The following is a 22,875-nucleotide window of genomic DNA, read 5'->3' on the forward strand; positions in this document are numbered from 1 at the left end:
AGCTTCTTCAAAGGTGAGTGGACCCAAATCAATAGTTTCCATGTCATACTCATCCGTTGTGATCTCACCTTTGTACTTCTCAACCCTTGGAGTAGCTATTTGTAACTACCTTGATCTCGAATCATCTCTAATCACCTTCGACATCTTCGTAGCTTTCCTCTTTTGCGTGAATTCTCGAATTTGGTTTAGAAGACTCGCTATATCATATGTTTATTCTTACTCAACTGCTATCACTTCTGGAGCTAGTCTTTCTTTTAGCCACTCCGAAATAGAAGATCTTCCTTCTTGAATTTGTGCTTCTTCATTCCTCTGCTCATCTCTAGGTGGTGAAGTGGTTTCATCATTATCTTCTTGTTCACCTCCTTCAATCTCTTGAATGAGATGGGTGAGATCTTCTTTCTCTTGAGGTGATTTTTCTTTGCATTTATCATTGTGGACTGTAGATTCTGCTGATTCATTGGCCCCTTGGTTCAACTACTTTTCTATCCTTCGTTCTTCATGCCTAGAGGAAGGATGACTCGTACTTGATTTATGCTTCTTCCTTGAGGGTTCCTTTTCTCCATGATCCTCTTTTCTCTTAGATCCTCTCAAATGAGATGGTTGAGGTGTGCTCCCACTTTCACTTGCTTCATCTTCATCATCTACTCTTTCCTCTGGGTGGAATGTCGGTGCTATATTCTGCTCTTTCAATTTCTGGTGTTGTATGTCTATCCATATGCGGGTGTATTCCAAAACTGGTTTCATCAATTCCTTCAAGTCCTCAATCTCCATATCCGCCCATTTAAACTTGATCTCTTTATCTTCTTTGGCATAGGCTTCTTGGAGATATTTGCCACTATCTTGAACTTGATCGGCAACATGAAACATCTTGCATCTTCGGATGAAATGAAGAGGTAGCTTGGAATACATCTTTTTCACTTCTATATCATCTTGAATGTTTATCCAATAGTCCTCAAGATGCCATCGATGTGCATGCTTTCTTCCCGGAATTTCTTTCACATTACCATATGGATCGAAGCAGTCTCTAGCTGTGAATGGCTTGAGTGAATGTAATGCTAACTCTTTCTTGGCATCTTCTGCTGCATGAATGGATTGGCATGATTCAATAGAATTTCCGAGAGTGATAGGAAAAGAAACAATGACTGCATGATTATGCCTATATGCCTTGATGTATGCCAATAACTATCTCACCACCTCGAGTAGCACCACTCTATTTGTTGGGTAGCGTGGCAATATGTAGGGAGGAACAAGAGATCCTTGAACTCTGATATATGTGAACTTCAGGAACTGGATGAACCACACACCGTTTTGTTCTACCAATGCTTGTGCTTCTAGAGAGAGTCTTTGTTGCAATTTACCTTAGAGCTTCCTTGTGATATGCATAGTGAATGCATCATTCACCCTCCTATAGTGTTGTTTTGGTGGATGCTTAAGCTGTGGATAACAATCATATACCTTAATTTGTCTAGGTCTCCTTCCAACTATGCCCGTGTACATGAGTCCTAGATACTCATAATTTTTTGCAATGGAGTATATGACGTAGGAGCTCATATAGAACGCTCTGGTGCGCATTAGCCTCCTTAATTGTTGATCAATGTTGTTACTAATGAGCCTTGCCCAATTGATTGCATTCTTGCCATGAGTGATAGTCTCAATGAAGTAGAACATCCAGTCCTCGAAATATGAAGCCTCAGGTGCACCAATCAATTGATGGAGCAAAGTGATGAAGTCTCTAAATTCATCATTGAAGTCCATCTTATGTAGTTTTTCAAGCCATCTTTGCACAAGCATCTACATCATCATCGTAGGTGGATTTAGCTCCTTATATGCTTATGTAGACCATGTCTTTAGGCTCGGGTAGATGAAATATCTAGCTGAGTGTTGTCTTTGAAAGATATGCAAGCACTGTTCCATCCTTCACCCCGATTCTTCTAAACGACAGAGTCATAGTATTTAGCACATTCTACAATGAGATCGCAGCATTGCACCGCGGGAGGAAAGCCAACTACATTTATGATCCCACTTTCAATCATCTTCTTGGTCGTAGTTGTAGGTTCATTCATGTATGATGGGTGCCGTAACTTCTTGGTGTTGAACTTCCCGAGATTGTCGTCTCCAACTTTTCTCCAATGAGACGTGATCCTGCTTTCGAATGCACTTCCCTTCAAGTCTTCCTTGATGAGCGCTTGGAAGGAGAGGGTTTTGTTTGGTTTGGGATCCGCCATCTTTCACCTATGAGAGATATGCAAGTTAGAGTAGTGTGAAATATTGAAGCCCATTTACTCAAGCATGAACTAAATCTTGCATCTAAAATATGAAATTAATTGCTAAATAACACTAATTTACTCATTATATGCATTAGGAAGGTCAAAATTGCTTTAACAAAATCACAATCAGACCTAAATTAGACCTGCTCCTGACTTTATATCTGTCCTAATGATGCACTTACTTCTGATTTTTGAACTTTAACTTCAAAATCTAATTAATGATGTGAATGTTGGTACTCAAAGGATCTTTGTCTCCTTAACTCTTAGCTGCTGAAGGATGAAATCCACCCTCCAATCTACTAAAGCTCACCTTTATGAAGATGATGTTGCTGATCCTTATGGAGTAAATTCATCCTCTTGCTACTAAATTTGTTGGTCTGCACTTGAAATTCGCTAATTGTTGATTCAAAATTCGCTATCAAACACAGATTGTTGATTGAAAATTCGCTGAAGAAGGAGAAGAGTTGCTTGTTTTGATGTTGAAATGATTGTTTCAAACTCTCTCTTAGAGGTGATTAAGGTGAAAGTTGTGTCTTTTCCTATGAAGGCCGACTTAGCTAAATTGAAATAAAATAAAATAAAATTCCTACGCCGACTTACCTCTTGATCAATTTCAAATTTTAATTTTGAGCGCTAAAGTAATGTGTGGTTAATTTTAATGCATTGTAAACCAATGAAGTTCACTCTTATTTTTAAACTCATGAAGTTCGCCTTGTAGGGAATTTGCTCCATTTTTTTGAATCATGAAGTTCACTCTCAACCTCTAACTCATGAAGTCGCTCCAAATTCCTCAAACATGAAGTTCGCTTCAATTTTCAAACTCATGAAGTTCATTTGAGTGAAATTCACTCCAAAAACTCAACTCATGAAGTTCATATTTGCATGAAATTCGCTCCAATTTGTCAACTCATGAAGTATACTTGTGTTAACCTCGCTCCATTTTCTTGACTTGTGAAGTTCGCTTCAAATGTCTCAAACATGAAATTCACTCCAATTTGTCAACTCATGAAGTATACTTGTATTAACCTTGCTCCATTTTCTTGACTTGTGAAGTTCACTTCAAATGTCTCTGATGTCATGGAAATGGGGACAAGGCAACAACAAAGTTCAATGTTAATAAGTTAGTTTCAACCATAAAAACAAAACAAAGAACTAAAAACCATTCCAAACATATCAAGAGAGATTTCAAAAAGCATGAAAGAAGTTTAACAAAATAAAAGAAAGGAGAAGAGCCTCCCTAAGATGCTTCCATGATGCCTTTTGATGCTTCTCCCTTGTTTCTCTCCTCTCCAAGTCCCAAATGAGTGTAGCTCTCAGCTTTTAGCACTAGCCATGGATGCCATATGGAGATTCAAGATGGTTGAATATGATAAGCAAATACTATGCAAGAGTAGATAGTGATGCTATGAAAAAGCTCTATGCTAATGCCAATATAACAACAATAATCTAAAATGCTTCTCCTTTTGCTTGAGGAGAAGGGTTCTATTTATAGAAGAAATGGAGAAATGAAGGGTTAAGATTGAGCAATCTTAACCAGGGTTAGGATTGAAAGTTGGGGATCCATGTGCACAATTGGCACCAATAAAATGGTGACAAGTGTCAACATAGGATTGGGTTGAGAGAAGAGGTTGGAGGCATTAAAGGCCCGAGAAGACCTCATGGTTATCTAGAAGGTAAGGGTCAAGTCTAAATTAAGATTACCCATTGGATTAAGAGTTAATCCAAGGATAAACCTTTGTGCAAATGATAAAGAGATAATCATGGTCAAAGCATTAAAGGCTTGATGAGACCTTTGGGTTGGGTAGAGGTTGAGTCAAAACAAATGTTTTAACCATGTGGGAGGGTTTGAGGTAACCATTAATGGTTATTGGAGACTTTGGGGATTAAGTGGTTGAAGGTTGAAAGCCTTCAATGGTTATCAAAGACTTTGAGCCATTTAGTGGTTGAACACACAAAGCATTAATTGCTTTTCAAAGACTTTGGAGTCTTTGAGAAGTGACTCCAATTTGCTTAGGAATGTGACAATATTTAGGGGATGGATTAGGCTAATTAGGAAGGGTTTAGAAGAATCTAGAAGGGGTTTAGGCATACAAGTGGATTTTGTAGGAAAATGCAAGTGGGAGAAATTTTGGTATTTTCAATTAAAATAAAATCATTTATTTCAATTAAATGGTGTAATTTGCATTTGGATAAATATTCAAATAAATATTAATTTATTTAAATGAGAAAAATGAAGATAAAGCATTAAAATGCTTGAAGACTTTGAGGGAAACTATTAAAGGCTTGAAGACTTTAAGGAAAACCATTAAAGTCTTAAGAAGACTATAGAAGGAAGCCATCAAGTTTGAAGACTTTAAAGCCATCAAGTTTGAATACTTTAAGGGAAACCATTAAAGGCTTGAAGTGGGTGAGGATAAATAGGATTTTAAATAAATAATTTATTTAAAATAGTTGTGCAACTTGCTTTTGTAGGAAAATACAAGTGGGTGGAGGATAAAGGTGATTTAAATAAATTATTTATTTAAAATAATTGTGCAACTTGTATTTGTAGGAAAATGCAAGTGGGTAGAGGATAAAGGTGATTTAAATAAATGTTAATTTATTTAAATGTGAGAGGTGGGATTTTTGGGGGATTTAAATAAATATTAATTTATTTAAATGTGAGAAAATATTTAATTAAATAAATATGATTTATTTATTTAATTAATGGTCTGAATTTGGTTAAGTGAATTAAATCAAATAAATTGAATAATTTATTTAATTAATAGGAGAAGAGAGTTAAGATGAATTAATTAAATATTAATTTAATTAATTATTAATTGATGGTTAAATAATCAAATAAATATTAAATATTCATTTAATTAAGTGGACAGATTTATGTGACTACAGTCTCAAACATGAAACTCGCTCCAATTTGTCAACTCATGAAGTTCGCCTCAAATTATCAACTCATGAAGTCACTCCGAGTGTTGAATTCGTGAAGTTTATTTCAAACTTAATCCATTCAAGGCAAGTGCTATCAAACATCCCTCACTTCTCTTTCAATTTAATTCATGTAGGCTTGCTCATGTGTGCTCATTGATGAAGTTCGCTCCAAATTGGGAAGTTGTGAAGTTTGCTCCAAAAGTGCAACTCATGAAGTTCGTGTTCTCAAATTTGCTGCATTCCTTTATTCCCAACTTCGCTCATGAAAGCTTGAAGGTGTAGTTCACTCCAATCTCCTTAAACATGAAGTTCGCTCCAAAAACCCAACTTATGAAGTTCGCTCCAAAAACTCAACTCATGAAGTTCGCTCCAAAATGCGAAGTCATGAAGTTCGCTCCAAAATGTGAAGTCATGAAGTTCGCTCCAAAATGTGAAGTCATGAAGTTCAAACCTCTGGAAGACTTGGAGATGAAGTAGATTGCAAATGAGCCTTTCAATCATTCCATTGCATATGAGCTCAATTCTTAGATTACCTCGCTCGAATGTTCAAACTCATACCTATAATGCACTCTAGGGAAAATTCGCTCATCTACCACTCAACGTGAAGTGCGGTTTTGAGGCTTGGAGACTAAAGTGGCTGAACATCTAAAATTTCTTATTTGCATATCACCTTGGTTCATTTTCTCCTTTTAATTTTGTGAAATAAGGCCTCTTGGAAACAACTTCAGCTAAGGATAATTAAAGTGATTGGAGTTTACGCTTGAACTCTAAAATCTTGGAGTGTCGCTAACTAGCAACTTCCTTAGACTCTTCAGCTGGACTCCTGATAACTGACATGACATCTAAACCCTATAAACTTACTCATTTCATCTTGCGAAAAGAAGAGAGACTAGACTAAGAGGCTAGGGCTTGAAAAAAAAGGGGGGGTCCTCATCTTGATGGGGCAATGTGAAATGGTCACAACAAGTAGGATTATCCTCATGATCCTAGTAGAGACAAAAACATAGGAGGTAAAAGCATTATTTTGTCGCTGTTGCTATTTATTCAACCTTTTTAATTATAAAAGTATGTCAAACTCTAAAACCTCACAACCCCTAAAGATTATAAGTAGTTTCTTTAATTAACTTCTTATGAATTTTTGCGTGCATCTTTTGGTGTTGGTCGTGCAAGTTTATTTCCTCAACATTTCAGATCAAACTACATCATCCATGACCCATTATAAAAAATTATGGACTATAGAAATTAAATGTCTACAATTCTTATGAATTGTTGAGAGTATTGAATTTATAAAATATCCAACACCGACAATATTCTTGTTTAAGTTGAATAAGTTATAAAATTCCATTTCTTCAAAAAATATTGTTTAAGCTTGGGCATCTATTTCATTTAAATGGTACACCTCCTGAAAGAATCATCTAATTGGTATACTGTGCTAACACCATTGGATGCATTAGAATTACAAAGAATTTGATAGCTATACCACGTCTATATTAGTTGCATGCATATAGGAGTTAATGTATAGTGTGTATAAATAATATTTTATGTGAATGATACAAGGTTTGTGTTAAGAAGTTAAAGTATGGAATGTATGTTTTTAATTAAAAAAGCAACAAAATAAGGGTTGGCCCTGTACATAGACATACCAGAAAGGCACAAACAAATGGTCAAGAACAAGCCATTGACAACAAAGGCCCTAGCATACCACTTACAACACACTAGTAGAATAACTAGTAATCCAAATGAAGGGTGGGGAGAAAAAACATCCAAAACTCATAGAAGAGTTTGGGAGGAGGAAGAACAATATCTCCTATGTCGATAAACAATAATCCAAGCAATACTGTCATTTGGAACACCATCACAAGGGGGATCAAGAGGGGGACTCCCCATAATAAGACTTTCATCACAGGGAGAAAAATGCTGACAAGACAAAACGTCAACCACCTAAGGCTGGTGTACAGTGGAAAATTGGATCCTAGTGACTCCCCACCTATGAGAGAAAAAGGAAGCCACTAGGATGATTTTCACTTAGGAGGAACTTTACATCCAAAAGAGGGGTTGAATCTGCTAGATCCAAATCTGAGGGAAACAAGGATATGAATTCTAAGTGGATTGCAAGTGGTTGAAGTGTAATTTACCCTCTTTTGTAAATGAGAAAGTTGACTTGTTGACTATGTGGAAAAGGGAGAAGAAATGAGTGAAATGAGGAGCTACCAGTTCGAGATCGCGCTGTAACTTCGGATCTGAGCTAATTAAACTGACGCGGATCTGCCCTATAAATTTGGAGAAAAGTTGTCGGGACCGTGGCGAGAGTACATGGTCCGCCACAAAGTCCACGAAACGAAAAGGGTTCTTCTGTCTCTGCAAATGAAGCCCAAACCTACAATTACAGTTGCACACCTACAACCTACACACATAAAAAGAAGAAAAGGGGGTTGTGGATATGGGCTTGCCTCAGTCAAACCTCGGTTGAGGAATCAACCTAGAACGAAAGTAATTGCAAATGCTTGAATGTAAACAATGGAGATGTATACCTTGTAGATCTGCAACTTGTTGATGATGATTGCTTTGCTTCTTGAATGTAATCACAAATGTTGTATGAAATAACATGTAACATGACAAAACCCTAACACACACACATGCTTGCAAATGAATGTTGTAATGTTGTTCCAATGGATGAATGAAGAAGACTTGAATGCTTGAATATGACCTTGAAATCTTGTATCTTCTCCTTATGCTCTCTATCTGTCATTTCGTTTTTCATCTGTCTTTGAATGAGGGCATTGAATTCCCTTTTATACATGCCTCAAGGATTAATTTTCAACCACCGAAGGCCGACAAAGAGGAATAACAAACCCCGAAGACAATAAATGCATAGGAGATCGGGCAGACCGAACATAGGACCACCCTAAGGGGTGAGGACAAGATGCTATCTTTGCAGTTCAAACACTTCTTCCAGATTGTAGTCTGGATTTTTATGTAGTCCGTGAGACTCCTTTTGTGATGAGCAGTGCGCTCTAGGCTGTTAGCTTTCTTGCAAGTGCAGGCCCCTCAATTGTAATTCACATACTTATTGCAAAAGTATTATCTGACTGTGGGTAGGCTTCCCACCGTGGTTTTTCCCTTTACCGGGTTTTCCACATATAAATCTTGGTGTCGTGTAGATGGTATTTATTCTGTGATTATTGTTTATGCTTAATTGGTTTAATTGCTATTCTAGTATTTGGTTTAAGCATTCTGGTATTAATGTTTTGGGTTTCAGTATTAAAGTTTTAATTGCTAAATGTTCTAGTAAAATGTGACAACTGATTCACCCCCCTCTCAGTCGTCTGCCGGTTATTTGAACTGTCTAACAATTGGTATCAGAGCTTTGGTCCTCTCTACAGAAAGCTTAACTGCTTAAGGAAGATCCTATGGAAACTAACAGTTCAAGTTCATCCAGTTCATCTGGAGCTATCTTTCAGAGGGATATCCCCAGGCTTGATGGAACAAATTACATAGTATGGAAGATTCAGATGGAGACTCATCTGAGATGTCTTGGAAAGGAGATTTGGGAGATCACACAGAATGGTGTTACACCTCATAATCTGACATCTGACAATCTTCCTTTGACAAACCTGGATAAGGAGCTTGAGAATGATTGTAGAGCAAGAGAAGCCCTCTTGTGTGCACTTTTTGATCAGCAAATAATGGGATTGACCACAAATCATCTAGAAAGGCTATATGGGATAAGTTGGAGACTCTTAATGAAGGTGACCCTACAATGAAGATTGCTAAACTTGATGGTTACCAGGTGAGATATGAAAACCTAAAGATGGAAGAAGATGAAATGATTACTACATTCATTGAAAGGGTAAATGAGATTGTTATCGGAATTCAATGTTGTGGTGGAGCTCTGAGTGAAGATGAAATTGTTTCTAAAGTTTTGAGAGCCTAGCACTAGTTTACAAGATGAAGGCTACTGCTATTAATGAGTTGAGAACAATGGCTAATACATCTATCAACAGGGATACCTTGGTTGGAAAATTATCTGCTTTTGAGCTTGAAGAATTTGGACCTTTTGGAGTTGTGAAGACTAAACCTGTTTTACATACATCTGCATCAGCAATCGGTAAGCAAGATTGGAAAGCTTTATATGCAAAGGAATTGGATGATATGAAGAGAGAAGATGATGAATTTGAGCCACTTGAAGCACTATTTTCTATAAGAGTACCTAAAGGACCGGTAGGAAGTAAGTATGAAGGAAAAACACCTTTTAAATGTTTTGCATGTAATAAGATTGGTCATTTTGCATCTAGATGTCTTGAAAAGAATTCAACATTTGAAGAAAGAGTTAGAAGATCTTTTAAGCCTAACCCTGGATATCAGAACAAGTATAAGTATAGGAAAAACATACACAAATCATGCTACATAGCGGATGAGGAAGGCATTACTAATTCTGATGATGAACTGGCAGAAGACTCTGCTAGTGGTACCGGCAATGGGAAGGAATGGTGTTCCTGGCTATCAAGGAAGATGTTCTGACACTGGAAGAGAATGTACCTGAAGAGAAGGCAGTTGCAGCTAAAATTGAAGACAAGGATGAATGGATAATTGATAGAGGTTGTTCACATCATATGACTGGAGATAAAGGGAAGTTTCTATCTTTGCAAGAATTTGATGGCGGTCTGGTTAGATTTGGAGATGACAAAACATGTATGATCAAAGGAAAATGAACTATATTACTGGATGGTAAGAACAATACTAACAATGTTTATTATGTTGAAGGTTTAAGGCATAATATTTTGAGTGTAGGACAATTGGTGGATAAAGAATTTCAATTAGAGTTCAAGGATGGAAAATGCAAAATCATTAACAAATTTGGTTTGGAGATTGCAACCAGTACATAGACAAAAGGTAATATATTTCATTTGAATTCCGATGAGAAGACATGTTTTATTGCACAAATTGATGAGAATTGGCTATGGCATAAAAGACTATGTCCTGTGAATTTTGATTGCATTGTGAAGATCAGTTCAACTAAGGCAGTTAGAGATATACCTAAGATTGTGAAGCCCTATAATCCCGTATGAAAAGAATGTCAAATGGGTAAACAGGTCAGAACCTCTTTTAAGAGTATACAAGGTAAATCTAATGATGTTTATGATCTTATTCATACTGATTTGTGTGGCCCAGATAGAGTTAAAAGTTTTCAACGTGATAGATATTTCATGCTAATCATTGATGATTATTCGAGAATGATGTGGGTTACTTTTCTAAGGGAAAAATCTGAAGCATTTGAAAAGTTTAAAATCTTTAAGGCTAAAGTGGAAACTGAGATAGGATTGAAGATTAAATGTTTGAGGTCAGATCATGGTGGAGAATTCACATCCAGTGAGTTTAATAAATTTTGTGAGAAGCATGGTATAAAAAGACATTTTTTTTGCTCCCCGGACACCTCAGCAAAATGGAGTTGTGGAAAAGAAAAATAGAACTATCTTGGATGCTGCTAGAACAATGATGATTAAAGCTAGTCTACCTCATATCTACTGGAGATAAGTAGTGAGCACAATGGTTTATACATTCAACAGAGTACATATCAAAGGTGAAACCGGTAAGACACCTTATGAATTATGGTTTGGCAATACACCTACAATTAAGTATTTCAAAATCTTTGGTAGTAAATGATATCAGGAGAGATGATATCATTGGCAAATTTGATCCTAGATGTGATGAAGGCATATTCTTGGTTATTCTAACGAAAGCAAGACATATAGATGTTATAACAAGAGATTGCAGAGAATTGTGGAAAGAGTTAATGTCAAAGTGGATGAGCTGAATAGAGGTAAAATCAGAGTTTATGAAAGGGAATCGATGGTGGAAATGATTATATCTGAACTAGTAGCACCTTTACCGGAATAGAGTGTTGAGCCAGTTACTCTGACAGTATCAGAAAATTCTACAGTAACTGAAGAACCAGGAAAAGGAACAGAGAGTCAGAAAACTCCTAGGTATGTGAGATTGAATCATTTAGAAGATCAGAGTATTGGGGATAAGAACAATGGAGTAATGACAAGAAGAACACTGACAACTAATGAGGTATGTTTAATTTCTTAAGTTGAACTAGTATCAATAATTAAGGCATGTAAAGACGAATATTGGTTGAAAGCTATGGAAGAAGAATTATATCAGATCAAGAAAAACAGCACATGGACTTTCGTTCCCCGACCTAAAAATAAGAATGTTATTGGAACTAAATGGGTTTTTAGGAATAAATTGAATGAGGATGGTCAAGTTGTAAGGAATAAGGCTAGATTGGTTTGTAAAAGATATTCTCAGAAGGAATGAATTGATTATGGAGAGACCTTTGCACCGATAGCTAGGATTGAAGCAGTAAGATTATTTCTTGCCTATGTTGCCCACAAAAACTACAAGGTTTATCAGATGGATGCTAAGTGTGCATTTTTTAATGGGGATCTTAATGAGGAAGTTTATATTGAGCAACTTGATGGTTTTTCACTATCAGATGATACAAACATGGTTTGCAGGTTAAGGAAAACTTTATATGGATTGAAACAAACACCTAGAGCTTGGTATGCAAGGTTGGATAAATACCATTTGAAGTTTGGTTTTACCAAGGGTAATGCTGACAGTAATTTATATTATAAGATCACTGATGATGATATAGTGATTATTGAAGTATTTGTTGATGATATTATTTTTGGAGGTGAAGATAAGTTATAAGATCACTGATGATGATATAGTGATTATTGAAGTATTTGTTGATGATATTATTTTTGGAGGTGAAGATAAGTTATGCATGAAAATTTCTAAGAATATGGAGAAAGAATTTTAAATGTCTATGATTGGGGAAATGAAATTTTTCTTAGGTTTGCAGATTATTCAAACTGATAAATGTATTTTCATTTGTCAAACTAAGTATGCTAGGTAATTGTTGAAGAAATTTGGTATGGGAGATTCTAAATCAGTAAGTACTCCTATGGTTACAAGTGAGAAATTGACAAGAAAAGATGTTTCTGCATCGGTAAACCTTACAAGATACAAATCTATGATTGGAGGTCTTCTTTATTTGACTCAGACTAGGCCTGACATAATGAATGTTGTTTGTATTGCATCTAGACTTCAGAGTGATCCTAGAGAAAATCATGAGAGTGTGGTGAAAAAGATTTTTAGATACTTGCAAGGTACATCAGAATATGGTTTGTGGTACCCTAAGGATGATGACTTTACATTATGTGCATATACAGATGCAGATTGGGTTGGAGGTGTTGATGACCGGAAAAGTACTTCTGATGGAGCTTTCTTTCTTGGAAAGAAACTTGTTTCATGGATCAACAAGAAGCAATCATGTACTTCTTTATCTACTGCTGAAGCTGAGTATGTTGTTGCTGCTACTAACTGTACACGGGTTTTATGGATGAAGCAAATGTTGAAGGATATCAAAGTGCATTGCATTGGACTGGTAGTTATTCACTGTGATAACTCTGCTGCTATTGATATATCAAAGAATCCGGTATTTCATTCTAAGATAAAAACACATATCTATCAAGTACAACTTTTTGAAGGAGAAAGCAAATGAAGTTAGAATAGTTTATGTGAACACTAAAGAGAAAATTGCAGATATCTTCACTAAACCTTTGCTTAAAGAATGATTTGAGTACTTCAGAGACAGATTGGGAGTTTCTGCCCCTCCAGTAGAACCTTGATTGATGTGGTTTGGCATCAGTCCAGTATGCATTCTCAGAGATATTTTTCATTCTGACACTGATGTGGAGATGCTACTGCTCAGGGGGAGTAGTCAGCTTTGTGATTCAGTGGTTTATATTTTTGCTTTAATATTTTTGTCAGATTTTTGGCATTGATGTCAAAGGGGGAGAGATATTGATGTGAGAAAAGAAAAACTTAAGGAGTTGTATACATTAGGGAGAGAGATATATGTATAATTCAGAGTTTTACATAGACATCATTCATAGGGGAGTTTGGTCTTTGTTTCAGAACTTCATTACTACATCTGTATGTGGGAGATTGTTGGTTGTCTTCCATTGGGGGAGACTTGTTTGACATTTCTTGGTATTTAGATGTTTTTCACATCTAGTGTTGCCATCAATGCCAAAGGGGGAGATTGTTGGTCATTTTGGTCAAATTGATTATGTGTTGCATTGATGTTTTGTCATTGATGTCAACACTAGTTGTTTGGATGTTTTACCAGCACCCTTCTGGTCTTGGTAGGTTGAGTGGTTTCTAGTTGGTTTGGATTTGGCATGATCCGATAGGCTCTGATATGGTTTGGTTATGGAATTGGCTTATTCATGATACTCATGTTCATATTCAGTAAGTTGGTTTTGGTCTGGTGATTGGATTCTATCCTGCTTGCTTGGAAGCTTGGCTTGTGGTTCCGGCAAGGGTTTCACCGGCAGAGCTTTTGATGAAGATCTTTGATGATATGCATAAGTGGTGTTGGTGCAGCTTTTGGTGGAGATTCAGGATGTTGTTGGTGGTCATATTCGAGACTTGGCGGATGGAGATCATTTCTTTAGTGTGTGTACCTATATTGGGTCTTGGTTGATCTAGGTTATGGACCAACTTAATGTAACGTGTGGATTGGACCTCTTGATGTGTTTCCAGGATATCTTATGTGTTGGATATTATTTGTTTGGTCTAAGGTTGACATGTTTTGTAATTATGTATTTGGTTATTGTCTGGTGGCCGACCTGATTGTTTATGGTCAAGGGTTTGTATATATATGATGTAAGATCTCATTGGAGATCACAATAGAGATAAGGTTAGGGAATGGATATGGATATGTAATGTGTGAATAATGTAATATCATTCAGGCGGAGGATTTGGTCGATCATTGGAGATCGAATTGGGTTTATGTAAGAGAATTTAGTCCTCTGGTATTGAACTTAACCGGAACTGTACTAAGGCATAGGAGATGCTATCTTTGCAGTTCAAACACTTCTTTTGGATTGTAGTCTAGATTTCTATGTAGTCAGTGAGACTCCTATTGTGATGAGCAGTGCGCTCTAGACTGTTGGCCTTTCTGCAAGTGCAGGCCCTTCAATTGTAATTCACATACTTATTGCAGAAGTATTATCTAACTGTGGGTAGGCTTCCCACCGTGGTTTTTCCCTTTATCGGGTTTTCCACGTATAAATTTTGGTGTCATGTGGATGGTATTTATTCTATGATTATTGTTTATGCTTAATTGGTTTAACTGCTATTCCGGTATTTGGTTTAAACATTCTGGTATTAATGTTTTGGGTTCCGGTATTAAAGTTTTAATTGCTAAATGTTCTGGTAATCTGTGACAACTGATTCACCCCCCCCCTCTTAGTTGTCTTCCGATTATTTGAACTATCTAACAATATTCACACATCGCCCCATTGTAAATGGGGACCCCCCACTTTTTGCTTTCTTGGTTGTGTTAGAGTCTTTTCTATTAGTCTTTGCATTGAAGGGATAGAGTTTCTCAAGTATCTAGAGGGTCATCATGTCAGGGTTGTCTCCTAAGTGGAGTGAAGTAAGACATTAAGTGTTGCAAAAAAAAATAATTTGTAGATGAAAGAGTTGAGGATTGAACAAATTGAGCAAAGTCATGTGAAAGGACTAAGTCAAGAATCTTTCCTAAGGATGCTTACCTTGCTCCCTCGCTGGAGCAAAATTTGCCCAAGTACCTAGACCTCGTACCTTGCTAAGGACATAGACTCTCGTACCTTGCAAAAGTCCTAGAGCAAAATTTCACCAAGGTCATGTCCTTGCTAAGCTCCTAGAGCGAATTTCCTCCATAGGTGTTTTTAAGGGTCGAATTGATGGTGCTTTTATGTGGAAAGTTTGGAAAACTTGAACTCAAAACCAACCAAGTGAAAGAAGATTTCCAAAGTCATGTCCTTAGAGAAGTCTTAGAGCGAGTTTGGTCCAAAACATGTGCGTACCTTCTAAAAGACACCGTGCGAACTTAGACTTATTGATGTACCTTCCTAGGGTCTAGAGCGAAATTTTGCTAAGTTGGGCATTGTTCAAGCATGTACCTTGTTGAGATTTGAGATTAAAACTAGTAAGTCTTGTCCTTGGAGAGGTCCATGAGCGATTTTCAAGCCATGTCCTTCGAGGGGTCCTGGAGCGAACCTTGACCTTGTCCTTCCAAAGGACATAGAGTGAACTCTTCACCTTGACCTTGTCCTTCCAAAGGACATAGAGTGAACTCTTCACCTTGACCTTGTCCTTCCAAAGGACATAGAGCGAACTTTTTCACTTAACCATGTACCTTGCTCAAAGCTTGGGGTAATTTTTTTTTTATCAAGAGATAGGTACCTTGCTAGGGACATGGAGAGAATCTTTTAGACCCTATCCTTGGAGAGGTGATGGAGCAATATTTCTTACTTGACCCTGTCCTTGCTAAGGTCATAGAGCAAATTTCCTACCTTGACCTTGTCCTTGCTAAGGATCCAGAGCGAACTTGTTTCTTGTCCTTGCCAAGGTCCTTGAGCGAATTTTTGCCAAGTATGTACCTCATAGAGACCTTAGAGCGAATTTGAAGATGTGTACCTTAGAAGGACTTTAGGGCAAATTTTGTCCAATTGGTATACCTTGGAGAAGTCTTAGAGCGAGTTTTGTCTAGAATCGTGTGTGTACCTTCCAAAGGACGAAGAGCGAATTTTCATTATAGGTCCTATCCTTCCTAAGGACGAAGAGTGAATTTTCATTATAGGTCATGTCCTTCCTAAGGACGAAGAGCGGATTTTCATTATAGGTCCTGTCCTTCCTGAGGACGAAAAGCGAATTTTCATTATAGGTCATGTCCTCCCAAAGGACATGGAGCAAAATTTTACTTGGACCTTGTCCTTCCAAAGGACATAGAGCAAACCTCAAAGTCATGTCCTTTCAAAAGGCCTAGAGCAAATTTATCTAAAGACAAGATGAAGAAAGTTTGTGTTGAGTCGGCCAGCATGAGGAAGACAATTTATTATTTTGTCAAAGTAAGTCGGCCTTATACTCAAAAGACATGACCTTTACCCTAAACGCCTATAAAGGAGAAGTTAGAACATTCATTCTAACCATCAACTCAAACATTATCTTCTCTTCAAATGCAAACATGGGAGCATAATTAGCGAACTTTAGCAAGAACATTAGTGAATTCCATCAGTATAAGATCGAATTTCATCATTGGAGATACAGGTCTAATCTTTTGAAGCAGGCAAGATTCATCATTTGAGCACCAAAGAGAAGCGGATTTGCTCAGCCAACAAGCTTATCAACCAACGAATTCACCTTAAGACAACGCAGATTTGTCCTAGGGCACTCAACTTATCTTCCACACAATGAATTTATTTTATCAATTCTCTTTGATTAGATTTGGAGAAAGTTGCATAAAATCAGAATCAGAGATTATGTGAGGTTATATATCATGTATGTTTGATGCCCAATTGTTTGTTTTGCAGGGGGTAAGGAAAGAGATCAAATGGGCCAGGTTGAAGGAAGATCGGAACAAGGATCTCAAGGAGAAAATTTCAACACCAAGGACAAGATACAAGGAAGACCTCTTCAAGAAGTTTCATCAACATCAAGAACACCTCGAATGCATTAAGAAGACTCAAAGTGCTACTAGGTTGAAAAACTTCAAATATTCAATAGTTGCAAGTAGTAGAGCGGGATATCTTCAAGGTTCTCAATCTATCATATTGAGATGGAGAGATCATAAGATGGCAAATGAGAGATCATACAATCACTCCAAGGCAAGCATGCAAGGATGGAAGGACTTAGCTGGAAGGACTTAGCTATATCAATAATTCCTATCACCACTACTTTGAGCAAGCTAGATAATGTTGAGTATCAAGAGATGTCTCTTGATATCTCTTCATGATGATGAATATATCCAATCTACAAAGGTGCAAGTTAAAGGTGGCGTCCTAGTCATCATCCCAATCACCATTCACCAACCAGGGAAGGTCTACCTCAACAAGTCTTGATTCAATGTACTAGACTCACCCATGGATGCACAAACTTCGATGTACCTACCCTTGATATTTATTGGTCCACACTCACTGAATGTAATTTTCTCATTGGCTAAGGAGAGTTTGTAGTAACAAACCCTAATTAGGGTTTCATTGTAAAATCTTGGCCATTGATGGAGAATTAATCTTGGCCATTCATTGTAAATGAGCTCTCTATATAAAGCTCAAACTCTTGATTTGTAAAGGTTAATAGTTGGTTAATAGTGAATAGTGAGTAGAATAGCTAATAGTCAATAGATAGTCTTAAGAGAATAGAATAGTAATTAGAGTAGAGTAGGAGTAGAAGGCATAAATTGTTGCCTAAGTTGTAAATGAAAACGTTCATTGAATTTATGGTGAAGTGTGGTGTTTCTTTATAACGTGCATGGTTTCTTGTTGGATCTTCATGTTAGATGACAAATAATTAGATTGAATGGAAGAATTTGTTGAATGCATTTGTGTGGAATCTGCCTAGTCCATACCACTAGCCTCTTACTGATTGTAAGTGTGCCTTGTGTGGTCAACTAGAATAATATGAGCTTAACTTTGAATCGTCATCCATCCATTGCTTATGCATTAACTTGAATGGTGATCAATGTTTGATGGTATCGATTCAAACATCTTTGAAATGTCCTTAGAAGATTGCACTGAGCTTGTGTCAAATTGTTCAAGTTGATGGTGAGACCTCACTCGGTAGGGTTCCATATAGTCATTCATCTATGTTCTTACATTCTAGGCTTTAGAATAGACCTTCTCAACCCTTTACCTTTTGCCAGTTTTTCAAAATCAAGCTAGTTTAGGACAAAAGCATCACCATATAGCAACATTAGATGATCAAGTTCCAGCAAATCAAGCATTCAAGCATTGGAATGTAAGTCCCCTTGTGATTCCAACATAATCACATCAACCAACAGAGCTTATCCATACGTAGTGACCCTACATTCATGAACCTTGGAGTCGTCTCGAATGATCCTTAAGCTAATCTTCAACATCCGAGAGATTTTGTTCAAGAGAGGATAAGATACTTAAGGTATTTTAATCTGTGTTCGCATGTGCCTAAAAACACATCAACACAACCCGCATTGTCCACCACATCTTGACCAAAACCCAAAATAGGGGAGGTCTTGGCACAAGCAAGAGGGCAAGATTTCCCCTTGGGAGGATGAGTAGCAACAAAGTTGGCAACATGAGCAAAGATCCACCCACCAGCAGAAGAAAAAGGTTTTGGAGGGGGTACCCCAGCACACACAACCATAGTAGAAGGTGAAACCCCCTAATGAGCAATAGTAGTATCGAGGTTCACCACAGTTGCAGAGGAAGGGCAAAAGGAGCAAGAGGAGCATCTGCCACAACAACATGACCTAACCCTCCCACAACCTACAAGGTAGAGGGACCCTCCCATGGAATAATTAAGATACATGACATTGAGAATGGCCATTCACATTGTATGTGATGTGTGCAGTGTTCCTTTGGTAGGTATTGTATAGTATTTTGGAGCTATAGAATTATGTATCAGTTTGATTATGTTGCGTATGATTGTAAGTGTGTTTTGGATAAGTGTTGTTGACTCCACTTTTGTGTTGTTAGGTGAGGTGTTGAGATGTGTTTGATAGTGTTGTGAACATTGACTAATTTGGTTGATGTTGTATGATTATAGAATAAGTAAGTTGGAATATGAATATGCAATGAATCTAGAGAAAATAATCATTAAAATATGATGCCTATCACTTCATGGACTATAAGTTGTTTGTTTAATCACTTCAAACCAAACTAATGGTTAAAGAGGAGAGGCTCCAAGTGTTATGTGGGTTCATATCACCTTTCCCATAAGTAGTTCCAAAGCACTAGATGGAGTTGGAGTTACTTGGACACTGCTATAGTGGATATTTGGATTCTTGACATTAGATCACTATTGCATTTTGGGCATGCACATAATTATTATTTGGAAGTATTATTGATTTAGTTGTACTACGAGCTTGTTGTATTTATCATAAATGGTCTATGGATAGAATTATTGTATTTGATTTGCAATGGAAGTTCATTGGGAAATAATTTTGGAGATGATCTTTATATGTAGATTGTACTTGCTATTAGCTCATAAGAGTTATTTAATCTTGTTGATAGACGGGAAATTTTGAGGTTGCAATTCAAGGGTTGTTACAAGACAAAGGTATAAATTACGCAAATGTGTCTTAAGTAGGTTTGTGGAGGGAAAGGAATGGATGAGAGTTGACTAAAATTCAAAATCAAAATTTAAAATTTCATGAGTCAAGTTTGCAGTTGTAGGATCATGTGTCTTAAGTTAGCGATGAAGGAAAGGGGTGAGTGGGAATACAAAATTTTAGTTCTAATTTTGAGATTTTAGGGGTCAATTCCATAGTTGTGGAATCAACACCACATTTGCAAAAACGACCCAAGACATGAAAAGCCTTAGATCAAGGTGGATAATAGATTAATAGCAATAAGTGGATGGATAAATGAAATGAATATAGGTGAGTGTATACAAATGTGTGCATATATAGATAAGGTAGAGGATAAATGTGTGGGAAGTTTGGGAGAATAAGTCGGGGAGGAGCTCAACTTTACACAAGATTATGCTATGTGTCAATTTGTAAATGTATTAAGGCATCCTCTCAAAATGGTCATAAAACTAAATGGGAATTGGTATGGATATGTAATTTTCACAATTACAAACATTATCTACTTAAAAATAATAACATAGTCATATACATTAGCTAGAATGTAATCCACATGTCAAATTGGCAAACACTCATATCCCTACCTATGAAGGCATACAAGTGTAAGCTAGGTATGTGTTGCCTAAAACCTCTGAAACTTTTTAATGATAACTTGTATCCAAGCTTGCCTTCACACTAATTCCTCTCCCCTCTTTTAAATTGGAATAAGTGTATCTTTTTCATCGAAATTTAAGTTAAATCTTTTCATCTTATGCTTATTTATGCAAAGTTATGAAAATATAAATAAACAAGGCAAAAACCTAACAAAATATTGTCTCTAGTTTATGAACTTAAGCTCAAACCTCAACAACATTCAAATTCACGATTGGATAGCTTTTCTTTTGATATACATTCTATAGTTTCTAGACTTCCACCTTACGTGTCAACAACATCCAAATTCATAATTGGATAAATTTGGAAGTCATGTCATCATACACATCATTATTTAGTCTATAGAAATTTGGCGTAGTGGTGAATTGCTACGAGTTGTAGACCACAAGCTGGCAGTTTAAATCTTAGTCCTACCTAGCTTAGTACAGTAACGAAAAAAGAAATCATAAAGAAATCATCAATCCAATTTGAAAACTGGAAAGAAGATTCAAAACACTCAACAAGAGGATAAATCTCTTTTGGAAGAGATACACTCTCCCTTGTAAGATGATGGATGATCAAACAAATTAATGAAAACCCTACCTAAGATTCGAATAAACTTTCCCTTCCCTAAAGGAGATTGAGAATAAATTTTTGTACTCTTAGCTTTTAATCTATTGTTCCTTTTAGGATTGAGGATCTTATTTAACCCCGAGCTGTTATTGTTATAGGCTAATGCACTTAGGTTACGTTGACTTAATTTGTCATGTATGGGTATTAAATTATTAATATAATTTCTTCCTTGTCTAGAGATGGGATAAATTCGTGTCAGCGCCACTTCTCAAGCAGCTTAGTCAACCATGGCCCTAACCAAATTTTCTAAAAATAAAATCTATTACCACATGAATTTGAGATAAGTAAATTTTAATGGAAAATTATTGCTTTTATGATTTTTTCTTTATTTGAGCCTAAGTGTTTGAAGAGAACACGGAAACTGAGTTGAATAATTCTGGTCAGAAAGTGTGATGCTTAAGCAGTCTGACTATTTTAGCACATTGGTAGGTCAAATGGAAAATCCATCCAAGCCTGGCTTGAACTCCCATAGCAATATATTCTTTATGAGAAAATATAATATCACAAAAGTGTTCTATTCACAATCAATTTACAAATACTTGTAAGGATATAACACGTGCAAGGAGCTACTATAAATTCAAACCATCACGATTTTTGTTTTGCAGACGTTGCTTTTCCTCCTCAACTTGAGCTAGCAATACTTCAAGCTCAGCCTCAGGTAGTTCCTCTAGTCGCTTCTGCATGAACAAGATTTCAAATGATGTATGGCAACATTTAGTTTTATGCAACCCCAAAATATGAAATTGAATGCTTTTCAGATTGTGGCACAAATTTTGGGATGCACCAGCCCCATAATTTATAATCCAATAAAATTTGAACAATTCAACTAACATACTGCAAACTGAATAATAAGAAAAATAAGAGTGCACAAATTATGAAGCATATTCACAGGGAACAATGTAAAGTAGCCACCACAAAGAAATATGATAGACAACATCACTTTAGCAATCATAATCGAGATACAAAAACTGACAGAAGAATTGACTAAAAATGAACACTTAAATGGTATACAATCCCATCAAGCTGGATTAGCATATGACTCTTCACATTTGCATGAAGACTGTATGTTCTTTAAATTTGTAAATCTTTTGTCTCTATATCTGCTTCCAGTTGTTATAAAACTTATGCATCCTACACGAATCGGTGTACTAAACAATTGTCTAGAAAGTTATCAGGCATCAACTATTGAGGTCTCTATTTTTCTGGACTCTGTCAATTAATAAATGACACACATAAAAACTTGAGGAATACAAACTATAATCTTATTCCCTAACGAACAAATGCTTATCTTTGTCGATTATTGACTTAAAATCCACCATTAAGGTTGTAATGGGCTTACAGCACAATGTATGCCTTGTTTAAATGATAATGGATTTCATTTTTCACTTGAGCACTTGGTATCAAAGAGCATGTTTGGCAGGAAGAACCACAAGCACATGAAACAAAAATCTTAAATGGTACACCAAGCACCTAATAGAAGGTGAATTATGAATGTTCCCACGTTTGCCAAGTTGTGCCAGCGCTAGACAAGTTCAAGATGTCGATTTCAAAGGAAAAGAGCAGAGAAAGAGCCATAGAAAAAATACAAAAAGGAAATCCAGAGATAGAAGACTTCCAGTGGTATCTATACAAACTCTAGAAAGACTCTGTTTATAGATTGACCAGATGATGCAGATATTGGTTTCAGCTTCTCTAAAAACCTTAGCATTTCATTAAAAGTGGTCCACTAAGCAGTAGCACATTAGTATTTCTGGGTAAAACTATAATATTAATTTGCCTGTTAAAGAAACCATCAAGATTGAAACAAATATGATCATGAGATAAAAGTTCTTGTGAACCATTACTCATGAAATATGGATCAATGAAGATTTACTTGAAACTACACAGTTGAATCCTGCTAAGTCATCACAAAATTTCATACACTTGGAAAACCAAAAAGCAATGTATGTAAAAAGTAAAGATGCAGTATTGACTTCCAGCAAAATAAAGATGCAAAGAAGATAGACAATCAGCTAACCATTGACTACTAAATATAATCTCTACCACAATTAAGTCATACTATGGTGAGAAACCTAGAGGCAGCACCAACAGAATTCACTATTTATAAGAGTATAGAAAGACTTTAAGCAAAATGACTAAGAAGTTAAACTGCATGATATATGAGGGAACAACAAAGCAAATTGAGTACCTTAAACAGAAATCTCACCAAAGTATTCAGGTCAATGCCAAAGA

At 36.5% G+C, this 22,875-nt stretch overlaps 1 protein-coding gene across 1 annotated transcript in view; it reads right to left on the bottom strand.

Annotated features, from left to right (window-relative positions):
* Positions 1 to 20,985: 20,985 nt before the first annotated feature.
* The window catches only part of LOC131074376 (uncharacterized), a 56,887-nt gene continuing 54,997 nt past the window's right edge, over positions 20,986 to 22,875 (bottom strand). Inside the window, exon 4 of the mRNA XM_058010985.2 lies at positions 20,986 to 21,320. Coding sequence (XP_057866968.1) covers positions 21,213 to 21,320 — 108 coding nt within the window. The 3' untranslated portion in view covers positions 20,986 to 21,212. The remainder of the gene's footprint in view (positions 21,321 to 22,875) is intronic.

This window comes from Cryptomeria japonica, chromosome 3, assembly GCF_030272615.1.
Source record: "Cryptomeria japonica chromosome 3, Sugi_1.0, whole genome shotgun sequence".
Classification (NCBI taxonomy): Eukaryota; Viridiplantae; Streptophyta; class Pinopsida; order Cupressales; family Cupressaceae; genus Cryptomeria; species Cryptomeria japonica.